The 17221-nt window shown below is 49.8% G+C and overlaps 1 protein-coding gene across 2 annotated transcripts in view; it reads right to left on the minus strand.

The window, feature by feature from the left end:
* Window positions 1–1068: 1068 nt before the first annotated feature.
* Window positions 1069–17221, minus strand: part of Chst3 (carbohydrate sulfotransferase 3) — a 34378-nt gene continuing 18225 nt past the window's right edge. For both annotated transcript variants that reach the window (XM_029482286.1, XM_029482287.1), the window contains exons 2-3: window positions 4397–4642; window positions 1069–3229 (exon numbers count right to left, since the gene is read on the minus strand). In XM_029482286.1, the coding sequence (XP_029338146.1) occupies window positions 1945–3229; window positions 4397–4554 (1443 nt within the window). In that variant the 5' untranslated portion in view covers window positions 4555–4642 and the 3' untranslated portion in view covers window positions 1069–1944. The remainder of the gene's footprint in view (window positions 3230–4396; window positions 4643–17221) is intronic.

Below are 17221 nucleotides of genomic sequence, written 5' to 3' on the forward strand. Positions count from 1 at the left end.
TGTCATTTTGTCCCCTACACACTTGCTCTTGGATTGTTAAAATCAAAAGCAGAGACCAACTTGAGTGACGGAAGATGACCTATGTGTGGGGCCCAGCGGCTGAACAGGTGGATGACAAACACCAACAGTGAGTGTCCCAACTGTCCTTCTCCACACCTGTGCTAGGGCCGCATCCATGCAACACATCCGGTGTCTTGGTACTCACACCAGCTCCGTCCTGGGCGCTCACAGTGTCAGATGCAGCAATTGTCCAGGGAGTCAGCGTGCCAACCCCCACTGCGCCAGTTCCGAGGTTAGCCGGGGCACTAAACCTCAGCTTGCACTGGGAGAGAAAAACTTCTGCTTGGGGAAACCTGGCTGCTCAGTCAAGAGTTCCCCCATCCCCCCTCCAAATGTTGGGGCTTACAAGAAGAGATTTTCATATAACCTGTTCTTGAGAAGGAATACTAGCCGCTCTCGGTAGAGGGAGCTTATAGACTCGGACAGCTCAAAAGATACATAGCTGCACCTTGAACTTTTGACCGCCAACCTTTGATTTCCTGAATGCTGGGATAGGGGTACATGCCATCATACCTATATGGTGTGGTGCAGGGCACAGAACCCAGGGCTTCCCATACAATAGACAAACTCTACGCCCATTGAGCTACAGAGCGAGGGCCTAAGGGAGTCACTTCTGAGAGTCATTCCACATGAAGTTCACACAGAACATGTGGGACCCTAGGTGCTCTGCATGACTCCGATCATCCAAGGGGAAGTCCTTTCTGGTCTATCCTTTTACCAGAAGCAAATGCTCCCTGCTGCTCCCCCTCTCCACGTAATCCTAAAAAAAAATGTAATTTAAGGCTCCTTGTTTAGATATATAGAAACCCAAAACAAAACAAACAAAAAAAACCCCCCAAAACATGGTGAGCATAAAGAGTGGAGAAGGGAAGCTTTTCTGTACCAGTGTGTGTGTGTGTGTGTGGTGTGTGTGTGTGTGTGTGAGAGAGAGAGAGAGAGAGAGAGAGAGAGACAGACAGACAGACAGACAGATAGACAGAGAGAGACAAAGAGAGACAGAGAGACAGAGAGAGACAAAGAGAGACAGACAGACAGACAGACAGACAGACAGAGAGGCAGAGTGTGTGTGCTTGTGAGAGGGAGGGGATGTTTATTATGCTTTTCTGTCTCTCTCTGTACTGCACACATATGTATGCCTTATTTTCCCTTATATTTATAGTGCTGAGAATCACACCTAGGGCCCTGGGCATGAGAGGCAAGGGCCTTACCGCTGAGCCACACCCCCAGCCTTGTCTTTTAAATCTACTTTGTGTGTCTTGCTCTACACAGGCTGATACTCTTGAGTGACTAGAACAGCTGATCAAACCATTTTCTATGAGCTGGTACACAGCCACTGTTCCCTGAGAAGCTTCAAAGGTCCCCTTCCTCACCCTAGGCTGTCCTCCTCCTTCCAAGGACTCAGCCAGATCCCAGCTTCTCTGACTCAGAGCGGAAGAGGTTAACACTTAATATAGTAGGAGGTCTGAGCGTCTGCAGAGGGCCTACGCCCCTTCTGGTTGTTAAATACTTGGACTCCAGCCCACACAGCCTACAGGCCTTTACGGGCTTCGTTTACACCGTGTGAGAAAGAGCTAGGGAAGTGTGTCCACACACAGGAACCTACCTGGGCCTGCTCGGGACACTGCAGGCCATAGGGTGAGGACACCTTATGAGTACCACTAAGGAGACAGAGTGTCCTCAGAAGAGCCCAAGGCCCTAGCTGTAGCTGCTCTGGGGAGTCTATCTGGCAGGGGGCCCTACCGCTACAGCCAGGGGCTATGTTCCCATCATCGCTCCCCATTTTGACTTTCTGCCAGGGCTGTGTCTCACTGCCAGGATGGGTGTGAGGGAAGCAGGGCCAGCCTTTCACGAGAAAGAGTTCCAAGGGTCCCAGACATCCTCCCACTACGTGACCCAGAAGGTGCCTCGCTCCTCCAGCAGGCTGATGGAGCGGTTGGTGAGTGAGGCGGCATCCCTGGCCAACTTGTAGCCAAAGAGGCGCATTGTCGGGCCGCAGGCAGCCTGCACCACCTGGGCCAGTTTGAAAGGCATGCTAAAGCGCCACTTCTCAAACTGCTCAGAGGAGTTTTTCTGAGTGGAGTAGACGTCGCTGCTGTCGCGTGTTGCCTGTGTGTTCTTCTGTATCCAGTCCTCCACCTGCGGGGTCAAGGGGATGCCCGCAAAGCTGTACATCTCTCGGGCCTTCTGCAGTGGCCTGAGTGCCACATCCTCATAGCGCACCAGCATGTACCGACCGCGCAGCCAGGCTGGCTGTCGCAAGCCCAGCTCTGCAGACAGGCGGATGCTCTCACAGTTGCCACGTAATCGCTGCACCTCATCCTCGCTCAGCTGGTCCTGCCCCTCGGACAGCCATTTCTTCCAGTTCTCATACTTGCCCGCGAAGGCCACTATGCGTGAAGCCAGCACGGCCCGGGGGTCGCGCACCAGCTGAATGATTCGTAGATCCAACCTTGGGTCCTCAACCAGCGGCTGCAGGAACTCCAGCTGACGGATGCGCACGGCCTTGAGGGCCACGTGGTCCTTGCTGCGGCAGGCCTCACCCGCCAAGGTCACGTTGAGTGGCCCGCAGCGACGGTTCCTGCAGTGGTACTTCTCAAAGACCTTCTTGACGAAGGGTGTGCACACCGGATCCTCGCAGAGTGAACGGCTGGATCCCCGGCGGAACAGGAACTGAGTCAAGTGGTCCTCGGGCGGAGGGCTGATGAAGGGCTCCAGCACATACAGGTCGCATAGCAACAACTGCTTGAGGACATCACGGTAGACCAAGGCTGAACCAGCCGCACTGGCGCCTCGTTGCTGGAAGAACACGGTGCGCTCGATGTGCCACAGTGGCTCGAAGAGATAGAAGATATTGCCCTGCTGGTTGAAGAACTCGCCCACGAACGAGGAACCCGTGCGGGTGGTGGCCATGAGGAGCACATGACGCCGGGTCCCTGCTCCAGCCTGCTGGGATGGCTTCTCTGCCCCAGCCTCCTGGCCCTGGGTCTCCATTGCTGGCTCCACGCCCAGCTGCAGGCTCAGGTTGTGCAGGCGGCTCCGAAGATGGGAAAAGGTAGAATCCAACTCGCTCAGGGACAAGAGAGATGCATTCTCCAATAAGAGCAAGGCTGGATCAGTGCTGTTGGCATCTGCCACAAAATGAGGGATTTGCTTCAGCTTGTCGGAGACCCTGGGAGGGGATTTACAAAGGACAAGGTCGTGACTGATTTGGGGAGCCATCTCCTGTACTAGGTTAAGCAGTCTTAGCTGGGTCTAGAGGCTAAGGTTCGAGTGTGGTTTCTTTGGCAAGAACCCAGGAGTGATTCAGGGTGAGAAGCTAAGTGACTAGTGATGGCTACACAGAGGCTCACCTTCACTAAAGAATTCGGGCACTTTACCCTCTGATACTTCTGGCTCGTTTGGAGCAAGTCAGTAGCAGCTTTCAGGAGACTTACATGGTGTGAAGCAGGCATGAGCTGATTTGTTGGCAGTCCTTAACCTACCCTCTTTGGCTGAAGATGTTATGCGGGGCTATGCATCTGGGAGATCAGGGTTGAAAAATGATTCTGTGTCTAGCAGGTCTACCCCACACAGCAGTACCTTACCAACTGAGGAGTATGTAGCCTACCTGAGGCTCACTCCCTTCGAGTTGAATGATAAACAATCTGGGTACCTACCCATGATGGTCCCACCCACCAGAGTGGCCATACCAGAACCTTGCTTCCCATGGGATCACCTCCATTCATGACATCAAGACTTGCAAAGGGGAAGTACTGCTAAGGGGTGCTAGGATAGAAGGTGAAATAGTCATGCCAGCAAGTACCAAGCTTCAGCCATGTGGCAGGCCATGGGCAAAATGTGGTTTACATTTCCGCATTTACCTTCTCTCTCTCTTTAAAAAAAAATTTTATTTATATGAATACACTGTAGTGTCTTCAGACACACCAGAAGAGGGCATCAGATCCCATTACAGGTGGTTGTGAGCCACCGTGTGGTTGCTGGGAATTGAACTCAGGACCTCTGGAAGAGCAGTCAGTGCTCTTAACTGCTGAGCCATCTCTCCAGCCCCCACATTTACCTTTTCCTTAAGACAGGCCCACTGCTAGTCACTGATTAGAAAGGCCCATCTCAACAAAGGGAAGTGTTTTGTCTAAGTGCTTGCAGTTGAGAAGGGCCAGTATGGGGATGCCAGCCTGGGCTGCCAAAGTCTCCACCCTGTGCACATGACCTCAGCCTAAGACACAGGGGCTGTCTGATGACCGCTTGTAGAAGGGATGCACTTCTTGATTCCCCAAAAACCAAGGTGTCACATCTGACCTCACCTTTGATAAAGGGGACCTGTGGTTGAGTTCCTTACCTGGATATGATTTTATTTTCCTTTTCAATGAAGATAAAAACTATGACCACAAATGCCAGGAACAAGACGTATCTGCCTCGAATCTTTAGGCTGTGTACAAGGTCCCGGAAATCCTGAGACAAAGCGAGTCCTTTCTCCGTGGGGAGAGGGGGCGCCATGGAGTTCCTCAGGCTGGCTGCAGGCACTCAGCTCAGGAGCATAGCTTGGGACCCAATCTGCCCTCTTCAGGTGGGGGACACTCTGATCCTGTGAAGAGACAGGTACTCAGGCCATCCTTGTTCATAGACAGTGAACAGAGACATCTTTCTATAAAACTTCTGAAGAGAGACCTCAGGCCCACTCTCAAAACCTAAGGCTTTGCCTCTCTTTTGAGATAGGGTCTCTCTATGTAGTCCAGGACACGTGGACCTCTTTATCCACCTGTCCAGCCTCCTAAGAGCTGGGATCACAGGTGTACTCTACACCTGTTGGGGTTTCTTTAATAGGTCATTTAAAGGTCACACCCAACACTGTGGAGGTAAGGCAGGAGGATCAGGAGTTGGAGGCCAGCTTTAGCTACAATATGTACTTTAGAGCAGCCTTTTGACTCTGTCTCAAACACACACCCCAAAACAGAGGCTGGAGAGATAGATGGTTCAGTGGTTAAGAATACTCAATGTAGCCGGGCGTGGTGGCGCACACCTTGAATCCCAGCACTCGGGAGGCAGAGGCAGGCGGATTTCTGAGTTCGAGGCCAGCCTGGTCTACAAAGTGAGTTCCAGGACAGCCAGGGCTATACAGAGAAACCCTGTCTCGAAAAACAAACAAAAAACCAAACCAAACCAAACAAAACAAAACTCAATGCTCTTGCAGAAGACCCAGGTTTAGTTCCCAGCACCGGAACAGCAGTTCACAGCCATCGATAACTCCATTTCTAAGGAGTCGGGTGCCCTCTTTGCCTCTACAGCTACTGCATGCATGTGATGCCCACAGCATACAAGCAGGCAGAATGGTCACACACAGGAAATCAATATTTTTTTAAAGTCCCGAGATAAACAAGTATTACTTCCAGTAGCTGTTACTCTATCCAGTAAACTTTTCTTGCTTTCCCTTAAAAACAAACAAACAAACAAACAAACAAACAAAATAAACAGCTGCAGGGAGTGGCGCTGCTGCTAAGGTCATGTCCCCCAATTGGTTCTTGATCGATAAATAAAGATGCCAGGGGCCAATTGCTGGGCAGAAGGAAAAAAAAAGCAGGACTTTCAGGTCCCCACAGGCAGGCTAAGAGATGCAGAAAGAGGAAAAGAGATTTCGCCAGGCTTCAGAGGGAGAAAAGGTGACCAGCCATGTGAGATCTCGGGCAGAGTGGCCATAGGCCACTTCCCCAGGCAGAAGATTAAAAATGCAGCTAAATTAAGGGCAGATTAAGAGATGCTGAGCTAAGAGTATTGGGAAGGGCACACTAGCTATGGGAGATTAGAAGAGCCCAGCAATTGAGTCAATAAGGCAGGTTGAAAATAAATTAGTGTGTGTGTGTGTGTGTTTCATGCATGCATCTGAAAGAACCTGCTCAGGTAAAGCAGGGTAGCAAAAACTGTACTTGACAAACAGCAATAAAACACCCAAACGCTAGCAAGGAGCCAGGACATGACATTACAGACCTGTAACCCTAGAAAACCTAGAAAACTGAGGCGGGAATCTATTTTTAAATTCAATGCTAGTTTGAGCTACAGAGTTCTGCTGAGCTAGACTGAGACCTGATGCATGAATGAGTAAATGAATGAATGCCCTTTTATCTACTCCCATTTCCTGGAGTTTCTCTGTTGACCTCACAGGTTAAAGGCATGCACCATCACGCATCACACACAGTATTTAGATAATGGAGAGTGTACGTCATCACTGGTCCCTGCTGCTAAGATGGCGCCATGGAGCTGCAGAATCCTGGTTCGTTAATGACATCACAGCTACCAGTATCACATGTTGCGGTGATACTAGTGTAAAGTAGCCTGCTGAGCGACCCGCCATACAAAAGCATAACAGGGCTGAGACTGTGGCTCAGAAGTTCATGGCTACCTATCCTTAGCTACACAAGGCACAGTATCCTGTGCTGGGCTAGCTTATTGGTCTTGTATTTGCAGAGTCTCTAGGTTATACAAAGACATCAAAGGGGGTTGGTGATCATGGCTTAGTGGCAGAGCACTTGCCTAGCACCTGAAACATGGTAAGCATTCATTATGAAGAAGATGGGAGGGAGAGGAGTAAGGGGGGAGGGGGAACCTTGAGTAGAGTAGGGGCAGCGGGAGTAGGGTGGGGTGGTGGTGTGGTCTAGCAGTCTTTTTGCTCCTGAGGCTAGCACCTTTGGCAAGGTTTTCCTTACGGCCATAAATCTGTAATCCCAGCTACTCAGCTGGCATAGGCAAGAGGATTGCAAGTTCAAGACCTGCCTGGGCAACTTAGTTAGACTGTGTCTCAAAACAACAACAACAACAACAACAACAACAAAGCACGAAGTCCGGTATCATAGTGAATACCTAGCATGCTGGAGCCCCAAGCTCGATCCCAGGCACACAGTCAGGTTTGGGAGTTGGGCTCCTCTGATGACAAGCTTTCCCATCTTCTCTTCCAGTGGCTTTATATTTTGAAGTCATTAACCCAGCCTCCTCTCCTTCACAGAAATGCAGGGTTCCCAAGCACTGCCAGGAAGAGGGAAGACTGAATACTGGTATGGCGTGAGCAGACTGGCAGCTCCGTCACCCATCTCTGGTTGGATGTCCCCTCTGCAGCTTTGAGAGGCCCAAGGCCAGGTGACTAGACAGGAGAGGGAGGAATGCGTGAGGACCCCAAAGCCAGGAGTTCACGGGGCCAAGAAAGGCGAAGAGGGGGCCCAGAATGGGACTCACTGGGCAGAGACTGTGGCAGAGCTTGCCCTGCAGGACGCCGTGTGTAAGAAGTGGGCTATAACATGGTTGAAACTTCATGCTACTTCTCTTCCAGGGTTGGCAAGCACATGCTGGTCCTGAGATCCTTGCCTGGCTGGAAATCCCTGCTGCCTCTTCCCTTCCCAGCATCCTCTACTCCATGGCTCTCAACCCCTCAGCCCCGCTGCCAAGGTGCCACTAAAGGCCAGCCTCCTAACATGTCCTTGTCAGTGCTGGAAGATGCCAGGACCTCATGCCCAACCCAGCTCTGCCTGGGCACAGCTGGCCATGGGACAGCACTCCCCACTCAGCTGGACCAGCTCTCTGCCTCTGGGTACAAACGCCAGGAGCAGTAAGAGAAGATGTCGGCCGGGCTGAGGTCCTCCATGGACACTTCTATTTGGTGAGGGTCACTGTGCGTCTAGCCCTAGCGATGTTGGGAGCCACTAGAGGGAGCAGCACCCAGCCTTGCCGTCTGGGAGGTGGCAGTGGGTATAAGCTGGGAAACATTCTCAAGAGGATCATCCTCCTGCCTCATATTTCTCTCTGGCCTTTGTGTCTCAGTCCTCTCGTTCTGCAATATCCTTTTTTCCCTTAAAAACACCCTGGGGGAGTCCTCAGTCACCTTCTGTGAGAGGGTGGCCCTTGCTACATTTCAACCTGGGGACTGCATGGCGTGCCCCTCCCTCCAGCCCATCTCTCTTCCTCTCCTACGCTCTGGCCATTCTCTGCTAAAGCTTCCTCTGGAATCCCCTGGGGGTGCGCTCTTCCCTCATTCTCTAGTCTCTTCTTAGGCGATGGTGGCCTCCTTTTCACACATCTCACGCCTCTCTTCTGGACCATCAGCACAGCTAAGACTTCTGGTTCGCATTCCGTCCACATTCCTCTCCCAAACTCTTCCCATCTCTAACACACGGGGGCGCCTACGAGCACCTTAACTCAGATAAGTGAACGCGGTCGTGATGTCAAGAGCGTCTTAGACACCCAGCCCAGTACTCCGGGTGACTCTAGCTGCTGAAAACCCTTCGTGCACAACTCAGAGCAGAACACAAGCCCTCCAAGGCCCTGGGGATGGGAGCCACACCTCACTCCCAGCCTCTGTGGGCACCATCTGACCCCAGCCCTTCCCACTATTCCCCACCCGGGGGCGCATCCTTTCTGGTCTCAGCACTGGAGTTCATTCTATTTAACATGTGCCCCAAGACCATTCTTCTTCTTTCAATAGAGCCCAGAGAAGCCCCCCCCCAAAAAAAAAATCCCTATTCCTCCTGTGCTGACTTAGCATCCAGAGCTCCAAGTCCTTCCCTGAGCCCCTCCATCACTTTCTCTTTTTCATATGCTCATTTTCCTGGATGCAAACGTTCTTTTCCACTGGGACAATGATTTTGTGTAACAGGTGAGACTGGCTAGAGAGACAGGAAAGCCAAGGGGATGTGAGAAGTGGAAAAGGCCCCTCCCCCACACGATCTAATATAGGTTCCTCATTCACCCAACTGACAAAATCAGTACAGATTGCTTCAGGGGCAAGACCCATTTTTCTAAGATATCTCAAAGGTGTTATAAACAACAAACGAGCCATGCTCGCTAAAGAACACGGCTGCAGACCTTTGTAACTTATCCACACTCCTGACCACCACAGAACACCTTACAATTCATTTCATTAAACAAATCAAATGTTTAAAATTAAAAAAAAATATGCCAGGCAGACTGGAGAGATGGCTCTATAGTTAAGAGCACTGACTGTTCTTCCAGAGGTCCTGAGTTCAATTCTCAGCAACCACATGGTGGCTCACAACCATCTCTAATGGGATCTGATGACCTCTTTTGGTGTGTCTGAAGAGAGCAACAGTGTATTCATATTAAATAAATAAATAAATAAATAAATAAATAAATCTTAAAAAAAAAAGCCAGGCATGGTGGCACATATTTTTAATCCCAGCATTCAGGAAGCAGAGAAACAGGTGGATCTCTGAGTTCGTGGTCAGCCTGATCTACTGAGCTAATTCCAGAATAGTCAGGACTACACAGAGAAACCCTGTTTCAAAAAGCCAAGAAAGAGAGAGAGAGAGAGAGAGAGAGAGAGAGAGAGAGAGAGAGAGAGAGAGAGGAAGGGAGAAAGAAAGAAAGAAAGAAAGAAAGAAAGAAAGAAAGAAAGAAAGAAAGAAAGAAAGAAAGAAAGAAGACAGAAAAAAGGAAGGAAGGAAGAAAAAGAAAATTACATCCTTTGGCTACTATAGCATAAAGTCATGAAGTCATATGTTTCTGATAAGACACTGAGCCTAGTCTCTCTCTCTGACTGTCCTTGCTTAGACTCAATGTGGTTTCTCCCGTGGTTTCTCTCATAATAAGCCTAGTTCTGTTCCACACAGACCTGTTGTGGAATGATTTTTCTGGGGTGCAATCAACATCCCAGTTTTAACCTAGTGGATGTTGCTGAAGTGGGGACCTTGAATAAAGGATTATGAACGGATGGACGGACAGACAGATGGCGGATGGACGGACAGACAGATGGATGCCCTTCCCAGAATACTTAACCCAGAGCAAGATGCTTAGGCATTCTAGGTTGCTAGGCAGTGCCAGGGGAGAGGAGAATATTCACTGGTGCATGAGTGAGACATCAGAGAGAGACGCCCTGGGCACCTGCAGTGGGCGTGTGCTAGGATGCGGGAGAGATGGATGCTGGATAGATGGACCACGGGCAAAATGAATTCTCAATTCTTGGGGACTTTCAGCTCAAGCTCCTAACAGCTGTGTGCTCAGGAGGGGGAGGGGTGGGAAAGCCCCCGAGGCAACTGGTGGTTCAGAGAGGGAGGGAGGCAGCCGAGGTGGATGAGCCTTGCCAAGCAGGGCACCAGCTCCCCTTCCCTCCTCCCTGCCCAGGGGTCTTTCCTCCGCACAGGCCTCTCCCCCTGACTTGGCTAACTGCCTCACTAGAGAATTGGTTTCACATTTGGATAGCCTCCAGCTGGGCTCTTCCACTGAGGCCTCTGAAGGATTGCAGTACAGCCCCGCCTCCGTCCTTCTGGAGGGGTCCCAGCAAGGACAGGAGGGAAGCTCCGATAAGGGGCGGGGCCTTGCCAGGCGTTGCATCAGGCACCAAGCCTCCACTCCCCTCTCGCTGGGACCCCGAGCATAGCAGGAAACAGCCTCAGCTGTTACATGCTTGTATATACAGCTTTCCAAGTAGAAAAAACGTGGCTCCACGGGGCTTCACGGTCAGAGGGAAGATCTGGCTGCTGTGGGAAGGTTGTGAATCCACTTACGGAGGCCAGAGGGCTGATCCCTCTGTGTCACCCAGTAGGAAGCAGGGAACCCCGGTTCCTGAATCCCTAGAGAGTAGAGGGGAGGGGTGTTGGCTGAGACTCTGCCATTTCTTTCAATCAGGATGAGAAAAAGAAACACTGAAGTTCTTTGTTTCTGTTAAGTTGGGTTTGTCCATGCCCTGACCTGTTCAGGCTAGACCCTATTTCACATGGAAGCGTCTAGAGAGGGCCCGGGGAAGGGCACACCCCTCCCCATTCTACCCCATTATCATGGAGTTCTGACAGGACAGCATATGCTCAGAGGATGCTGAAGGCAAAGTGAAAGGAGAAGAAGAACAGGGCAGGTCTAGCTAGTACCGGTCATTATCATGGTATTTCGTGCCTGCGGTAAACCAGCATCCCAGCACCTCAGCAACCTAGCATCCTGGGGCTCCAGCTTTCTTCTCTAAAATAAACATATTTCCCGAGGCACAGTGCATCATGCCTGTAATTCCAGAACTTAGGAAGTAAAGGCAAGATGACCAGGAGGCCAAGTATGTGCCCCGACACACACGCACACGCACACGCACAGGCACACACACACGCACACACACACACATACACACACGCACATGCACACACATGTACACAGGCACACACACACATGCACGTGCATACACATGACAAACAAAATGAATGAGCCCATCTACAACTTCTTGTGTGTGTCCAGCTACAGCCAACACAGAAGCAGTCCAAGGCAAATGGTTGCATGTGCTTATAAGGAATATGGACCCAAGCCGTGGTGGACTATGGAGCTGAGAGCTACCCTGATGGAGCTATAGGATAACCTTGGCAAAACCAGCCCAAGGCACCTCTCAGTCTTTCATGCCTGCACACAGACATGGGGAGCACTCTTTATCTACCTCCAGTGGACAGTTACAGTTACTTGAAATGCAAGTCCCCTGCCAGGCCCCACTAGGCCTAGTACCCTAGTTAGCCTCTCTGATTAGCTAGCCAGCACCATATGGTGACTGGTGTCCTGGCTGCCTTCAGCCACACAGAGCAGGCAGCCTGGGGAACAGTCTGCTCCATTCAAAACTGACCTGGACACTGGCCAGGCAAAGCAATGAAATGTCCCACTAGAGGGAACTGACCCCACCCCCACCCACGGGGCCCAAAAAACGCTGAGGCAGCTACAGAAACGCTGTAAGTGACAGTTCACATACCTTTCTGTGGAGCGAGTATTTGGACAACCACATGCCTGCCTGGGATCCTAGGAGTGCTAAGAGAAATGCAGAGATTGGGTTGGAAGTGTAGCTCAGTGGGTAGTGCTCGTCTGACAGGCATGAAGCCCTGGTTCCACCCAGAGCACCCTGCATGACTGGGCATCGTAGCACACACCTGCTATTGTAATGCTCAGAAGGAGAAGGCTGGTAAGAGGACGAAAGGCTTAAGACTGTCCTCAGGCTATGCAGTGAATTTGATGCTGTCCTGGGACACTGAAGACTTTATAAACAAAACTAACTAAGAAAAAAAAAAAAAACCTAACCAAACAAAGGAAACAGTTGCAGGGTGCAGTAGTAACATTTGTAGTATTTGCTACCCAAGAGGCTGAGACAGGGGGATCAGGCTTCTATGTATAGAGCATTAGCCCGGAAAGATAAAAGTGATTCTGAAGACAGACGGCGGTGACTGTATTTAATGCCAGGAAACTGGCCATTTGAAGTGGTGGTTATTCGTACTAAAAGATGTATCTATTTTATTTCATTTATGTGTATGAATGTTTTGCTTGCACACTTTGCTTCCATGTGTATGTATGTGCACTGGGTACATGCCTGATACCTGCAGAGGTTGGAAGAGAGTGTCTGATTCCCTGGAACTGGAGTTACAGATGGTTGTGAGTTGCTGTGTGGGTAATAAGACTGAACACACATCCTCTCAGGAACAGCCGGTGCTTAACTACTGAGCCATCTCTTCTGCGCATGCCCCCCAAGTGGTGAGCTTTAGGTCACACTATTTTTTGTTTTACTATAAACTCCTATGGGCAAAAGGGTAAGAAAAACACAGGAGCCCAGGAGGACCCCTGGTCCTTCTCAGATGGTGGCCATGTCCTCTGGAATCCCACAGCAGCAAGCACGACTCCTGGCAAGTGGCTGGGCTCAATAAATCTCTGTGGAATAAATGGACTTCCATTCTGTACAGAAAGCCAGTTCTGGCTCCTGGTATCCATCTGTCCTCCCCAACGCTGTCTGAGGATTGGGCACCCATAAGACGCCTGCCTTGGACCTGGGACTGTAGCTCAGTTGGCATAGTGCCTAGTGTGCATCAAGTCCTGGGTTCTAACCCTGGCATCTCATAAAACCAGATGTGGCCATACACAGCTGCAATTCCAGCACTTGGGAAGTGGAGGCAGGAGGACTAGAAACTCAAAGTCACCCAGTCTGGGCTACATGGGGTGATGGGTCATTCCCCAGTCCCCCAGGTTTTGGTGTTATTTATTTATTTATTTTTGTTTTGTTTTGTTTTTAAAAGGCTTGATTTATACTCTCCTAAAAAGACTATCACCATAAAGCTCAATGAAAGATGCTCAGGTTAGGGCACTGAACCAAAAAGACCCGAAGGCACACAAGTGGCCACAATTACAGGTTTGTTGTTGTTGTTGTTGCTGTTGTTTTGTTTTACTAAAGAGTCATAGCGAATGTCATCTGAAGTCCCAGCACCTGAGAGTCTGAGGCAGGAAAATTTCTGATAATTTAAGGCTAACTTGGGCTAGCCACATGGTGAGATGGTATATTAAAGCAAACATGGTGTATCATTGATCTCACAGATAGAGACACAGAGGGAGAGTAGTGGAGCTATGTACGCGTTGAGCTTCTTGCTCTTGGATGCTGTCTTCTGGGTGCAGAGCTAGTCCACTAAAGGTGACCTGGAAGGCTGAGCCCATCTGCTCTCCCGGCCTCAGATGACTCCTTCTGGTGTGCACACAAATGTTTCCCATCCTTTAGTTTGGCACCTTGCCGCGAGACACCATGCTGTGACAGCAGACCAAATCCCAACTGTCCTCTTGCTCCTGAGTACAAAGTTGCCATGCAAGAGCATACACCCAGCACACCAGCCCCAAGCCTTCAAACCCATAAGGTCCTCACAGTCAGATGAACCTCGAGGTTAAGAATGGTTCAAGCCCAGATGTTTGCCAAAGTTGAGACACAGAGGTTCCCTTTCTCCCGCCCCTTATCATTCTCTGCCTCTTCTCCTCACTTGGCCTATGTGTCCCTGAAGGAGAGAGGCGGTGGAAGGAGACAGTGACACGGAACATCAGGGATGACTGCTGCCAAGTCCGGCCACAGTGCAGCTGGCAAAGATCTTGACATGTCTAATTTTATATTGCTGCTCACATGCCTTTGTATGCTTTTATGAATAGCAGCCAACATTTTTTAAAAAGTCTTGAGGCTTTCCCACGAATGGATATTTGGGTTTGGGGACATCTGGGGGCAAAGCCACTGGGGTGTGTGGATCGTGAACATGATCTGCTCTGGATGTTACAGCAGAGAACAGGGGCTTGCAGCTGCTTGAGAAAGCACAGGAGGGTGAATTGTAGCCTCATTTGTATTAGTCAGGCTGTGGTCCAGCTAGCCCAACAATAGCTACCTACAAGGAAAAATCCTAGAACCCAGTAGTTGTTCAGTCCACAAGGCTGGATGTCTAGTACACACCAGAATCCTGAAGAAGGGGCTCTAATGACAGTGAAGACACAGACTTGTTGGTGAGAGTGAGAGCAAGCAGGCAAAGAAAAAAAAAACTTCTTTTTTCCATGTCCTTTGCATAGGTTGCCACCAGAGAGTATGGCCCAGATTAAAGGTGGATTTTTCCACCTCAAAAGATCCAGATTAAAGTTGGTCTACCCACTTCAAATGATTTAATTAAGACAAATCTCTCACAGGAGTACCCACTTGCTTGGGTTTTAGTTAATTATTCCAGATGTGGTGAAGTTGACAACCAAGGACGGCCTTCACAACTCTTCATGACATTTCTTCACAAGGCCAGCAAAGAACAAGACATCCTGGAATTTGTTCTGGGATGGAAGTTCCAGGGAACCCTCTGACACAGCTACAGTGTTCCCCGAGTGCCCGAGTGCCCGTGTGCCCCTCCCCACGGCCCTGCCTTGTTGGCAATGAAATGATAACCATGTGGCCAGTTCTGGTCTGTGGGATGTGGGAGAAAGTGATGAACCACTTCAAGGCCTGGTCCTTAAAAAGTTTCCACACATTCCCCAGGGGCTGTGCCGAATGGGCAGCCGCGGTTCCGATGGGCTTAGCTCAAGATGAAAGCATCTGGATTCGTGCGGCTACGAGAGAACCAAATGGGATATGGGAGAAAAAAATCAACTTTTGCCGGGCATGGTGGCACACTCCTTTAATCCCAACACTCGGGAAGCAGAGGCAGGTAGATTTCTGAGTTTGAGGCCAGCCTGGTCTACAAAGTAAGTTCAGGACAGCCAGGGCTACACAGAGAAACTCTGTCTCAAAAACCAAACAACAACAAACAAACAAACAAAAAAAAAACAAAACCAACTTTTGCTGTAAAAAGGGACTCAGATTTGGGGTCTGATTGTTTCAGCAGCAGAGCCTGTCCCTCTCCTGGGTAACACAAAGGGTCGTCTCAGATGGGAGTGGTGACAAACACCTTTCATCTCAGCACTGCAGAGACAGAGGCAGGCAGGTCTCTGTGAGATTTAGGATAACCTGGTCTACAAAGTGAGTTCCAGGACAGCCAGGGCTACACAGAGAAAGCCCGTCTTGGAAAAAAAAAAAAAGAAAGAAAGAAAAAGGAAGAATCCTCTCACAATGCTGAGATAATAATCCTTTTTGCAGGATTATTTGGTCAAAACATCATAAATTACATTAAGGTGGTTGTAGTTGTTGTTGTTGTTTATTCAGTGTTTCTTACATGTATCCCAGGCTGGCTTAAAACCAGAAATGGGGAAAAAAAACAAAACAAAAAAACAAAAACAGAAATGGAGCTAAGGATGACCTTGAACTTCAGACCCTCTGGCCTCCATCTCCTAAGTTCTGGGATTCCAGGTATGAGGCACCATACCTGATTTTATCAGTTCAGGTGCTTATACTTCATCTAAAAGCTAGAGGTAGAGAGGACGAGTCTACCTGGGAATGACACACCCCCTCCAACAAGGCCACACCTTCTAATCCTTCCTAAATAGTTTCACCAACTGTAGAGAAGGCATCCAAATAGAAGAGCCTATGAGGGGCCATACTCATTGAAAACCCCACACCGGGTGTTGAATCCAGGGCTCCACCCATGCTAGGCAAGCATTCTACAACTGAGCTACATCCCCAACCCTATTACTTCTTGAGACAGTGTGTTACTGTACAGTTCAGGCTGCTCTTGACTGCCACCGGTTCCAATGTACGCAGTCTTTGCTTCCGCTTAAGTGCTGGCACCCCTCCAAAGTGCTTACGTTAAAGTTGAATTTACGTTAAAGTGCTGGTGTTAGAGGTGACACCTTCAGCAAGTGACTGGAGCGGTAGGTCAAGAGGGTAGAGTCCTTGTGAATAGAATTAGTGTCCTTGTAAATGAGGTGTGAGGGAACTTAGTCATCCCTTCCACTGTGTAAGGACATGGCATGAGGGTTCCATCTTGGGTGTAGAGAACAAGCCATCTATTACACACCGAATGTGCTAGCACGTTGGTTTTAAATTTTCCTACCTCCAGAGCCGTGTTTGACAGCTTTCTGTTATTAGTAAATCTCCCAGGCAATGGCACTATGTTAGCTGCTCAAACAGACTAAGATACTCTCTGACACAGCAATTCCAAGTCTAAGAGTCAACTTGCAACCACTCTCATATGGGTGACAATAAGGATACATGTGGCCCGGTGGTGGTAGCGGCACATCCCAGCACTCAGGAGACAGAGGCAGAGAGATTGCTGGGTTCAAGGCCAGCCTGGTCTACTGGTCTATGGAGTGAGTTTGAGGACAACCAGAGCTACACAAAGACAGCCTGTCTCAAGGAGGGGGCAGGGAGAGGATGTATATGGCTGGAAGCAGCTGGCGACTGTGAAAGTCTCACAGATACCTCACTGCCCTCTCTAATGTCACACTTTGTTGGTCCTGGAACTTTTCACAGTTTTCTTCATTAGAACCTTTCAACCAGAAATGTGCTTATACAATGGCTATATGGCTGATGCACAGGCTTGGGAGACTCATGGAAGGAGGACGGCATAGGCTGTTCTTCCTGTGGACACCGCCCTCCCTTTTCCTATTCTTCACCTCCATAGGCACAGCTCTGTTATTGGATTTTGAGGTTAATTCTGATTGACAACTGGATGGGATTTTGAGTCACCACATCAGTCCAGGATTTTTAGATTGTGCCAACTGAGGTGGGAAGCCCTACCCTGGGCACTGGTAGAACCATTCTGTGGGGATCCTGACTAAATAGCAAGGAGAAAGCACCCAGGCATGGTGGCACACAGCTTCAACCCCAGCTACTCAGGAGGAGGCAGAGGCTGAAGGAGCTCTGTGAATTTGAAGCTAGCCTGGTCTACATAATGACTTCTGAGAGAGCTGGGGCTACATTGTAAGGCCTAGTCTTAATTAAAAGGGGGGGAGAGACGGGGAGAGGGAGGGAGGAGAGGGAGGGAGGGAAGGAGAGAGGGAGAGAGAGAGA

Source organism: Mus caroli, chromosome 10, assembly GCF_900094665.2.
Source record: "Mus caroli chromosome 10, CAROLI_EIJ_v1.1, whole genome shotgun sequence".
NCBI lineage: Eukaryota > Metazoa > Chordata > Mammalia > Rodentia > Muridae > Mus > Mus caroli.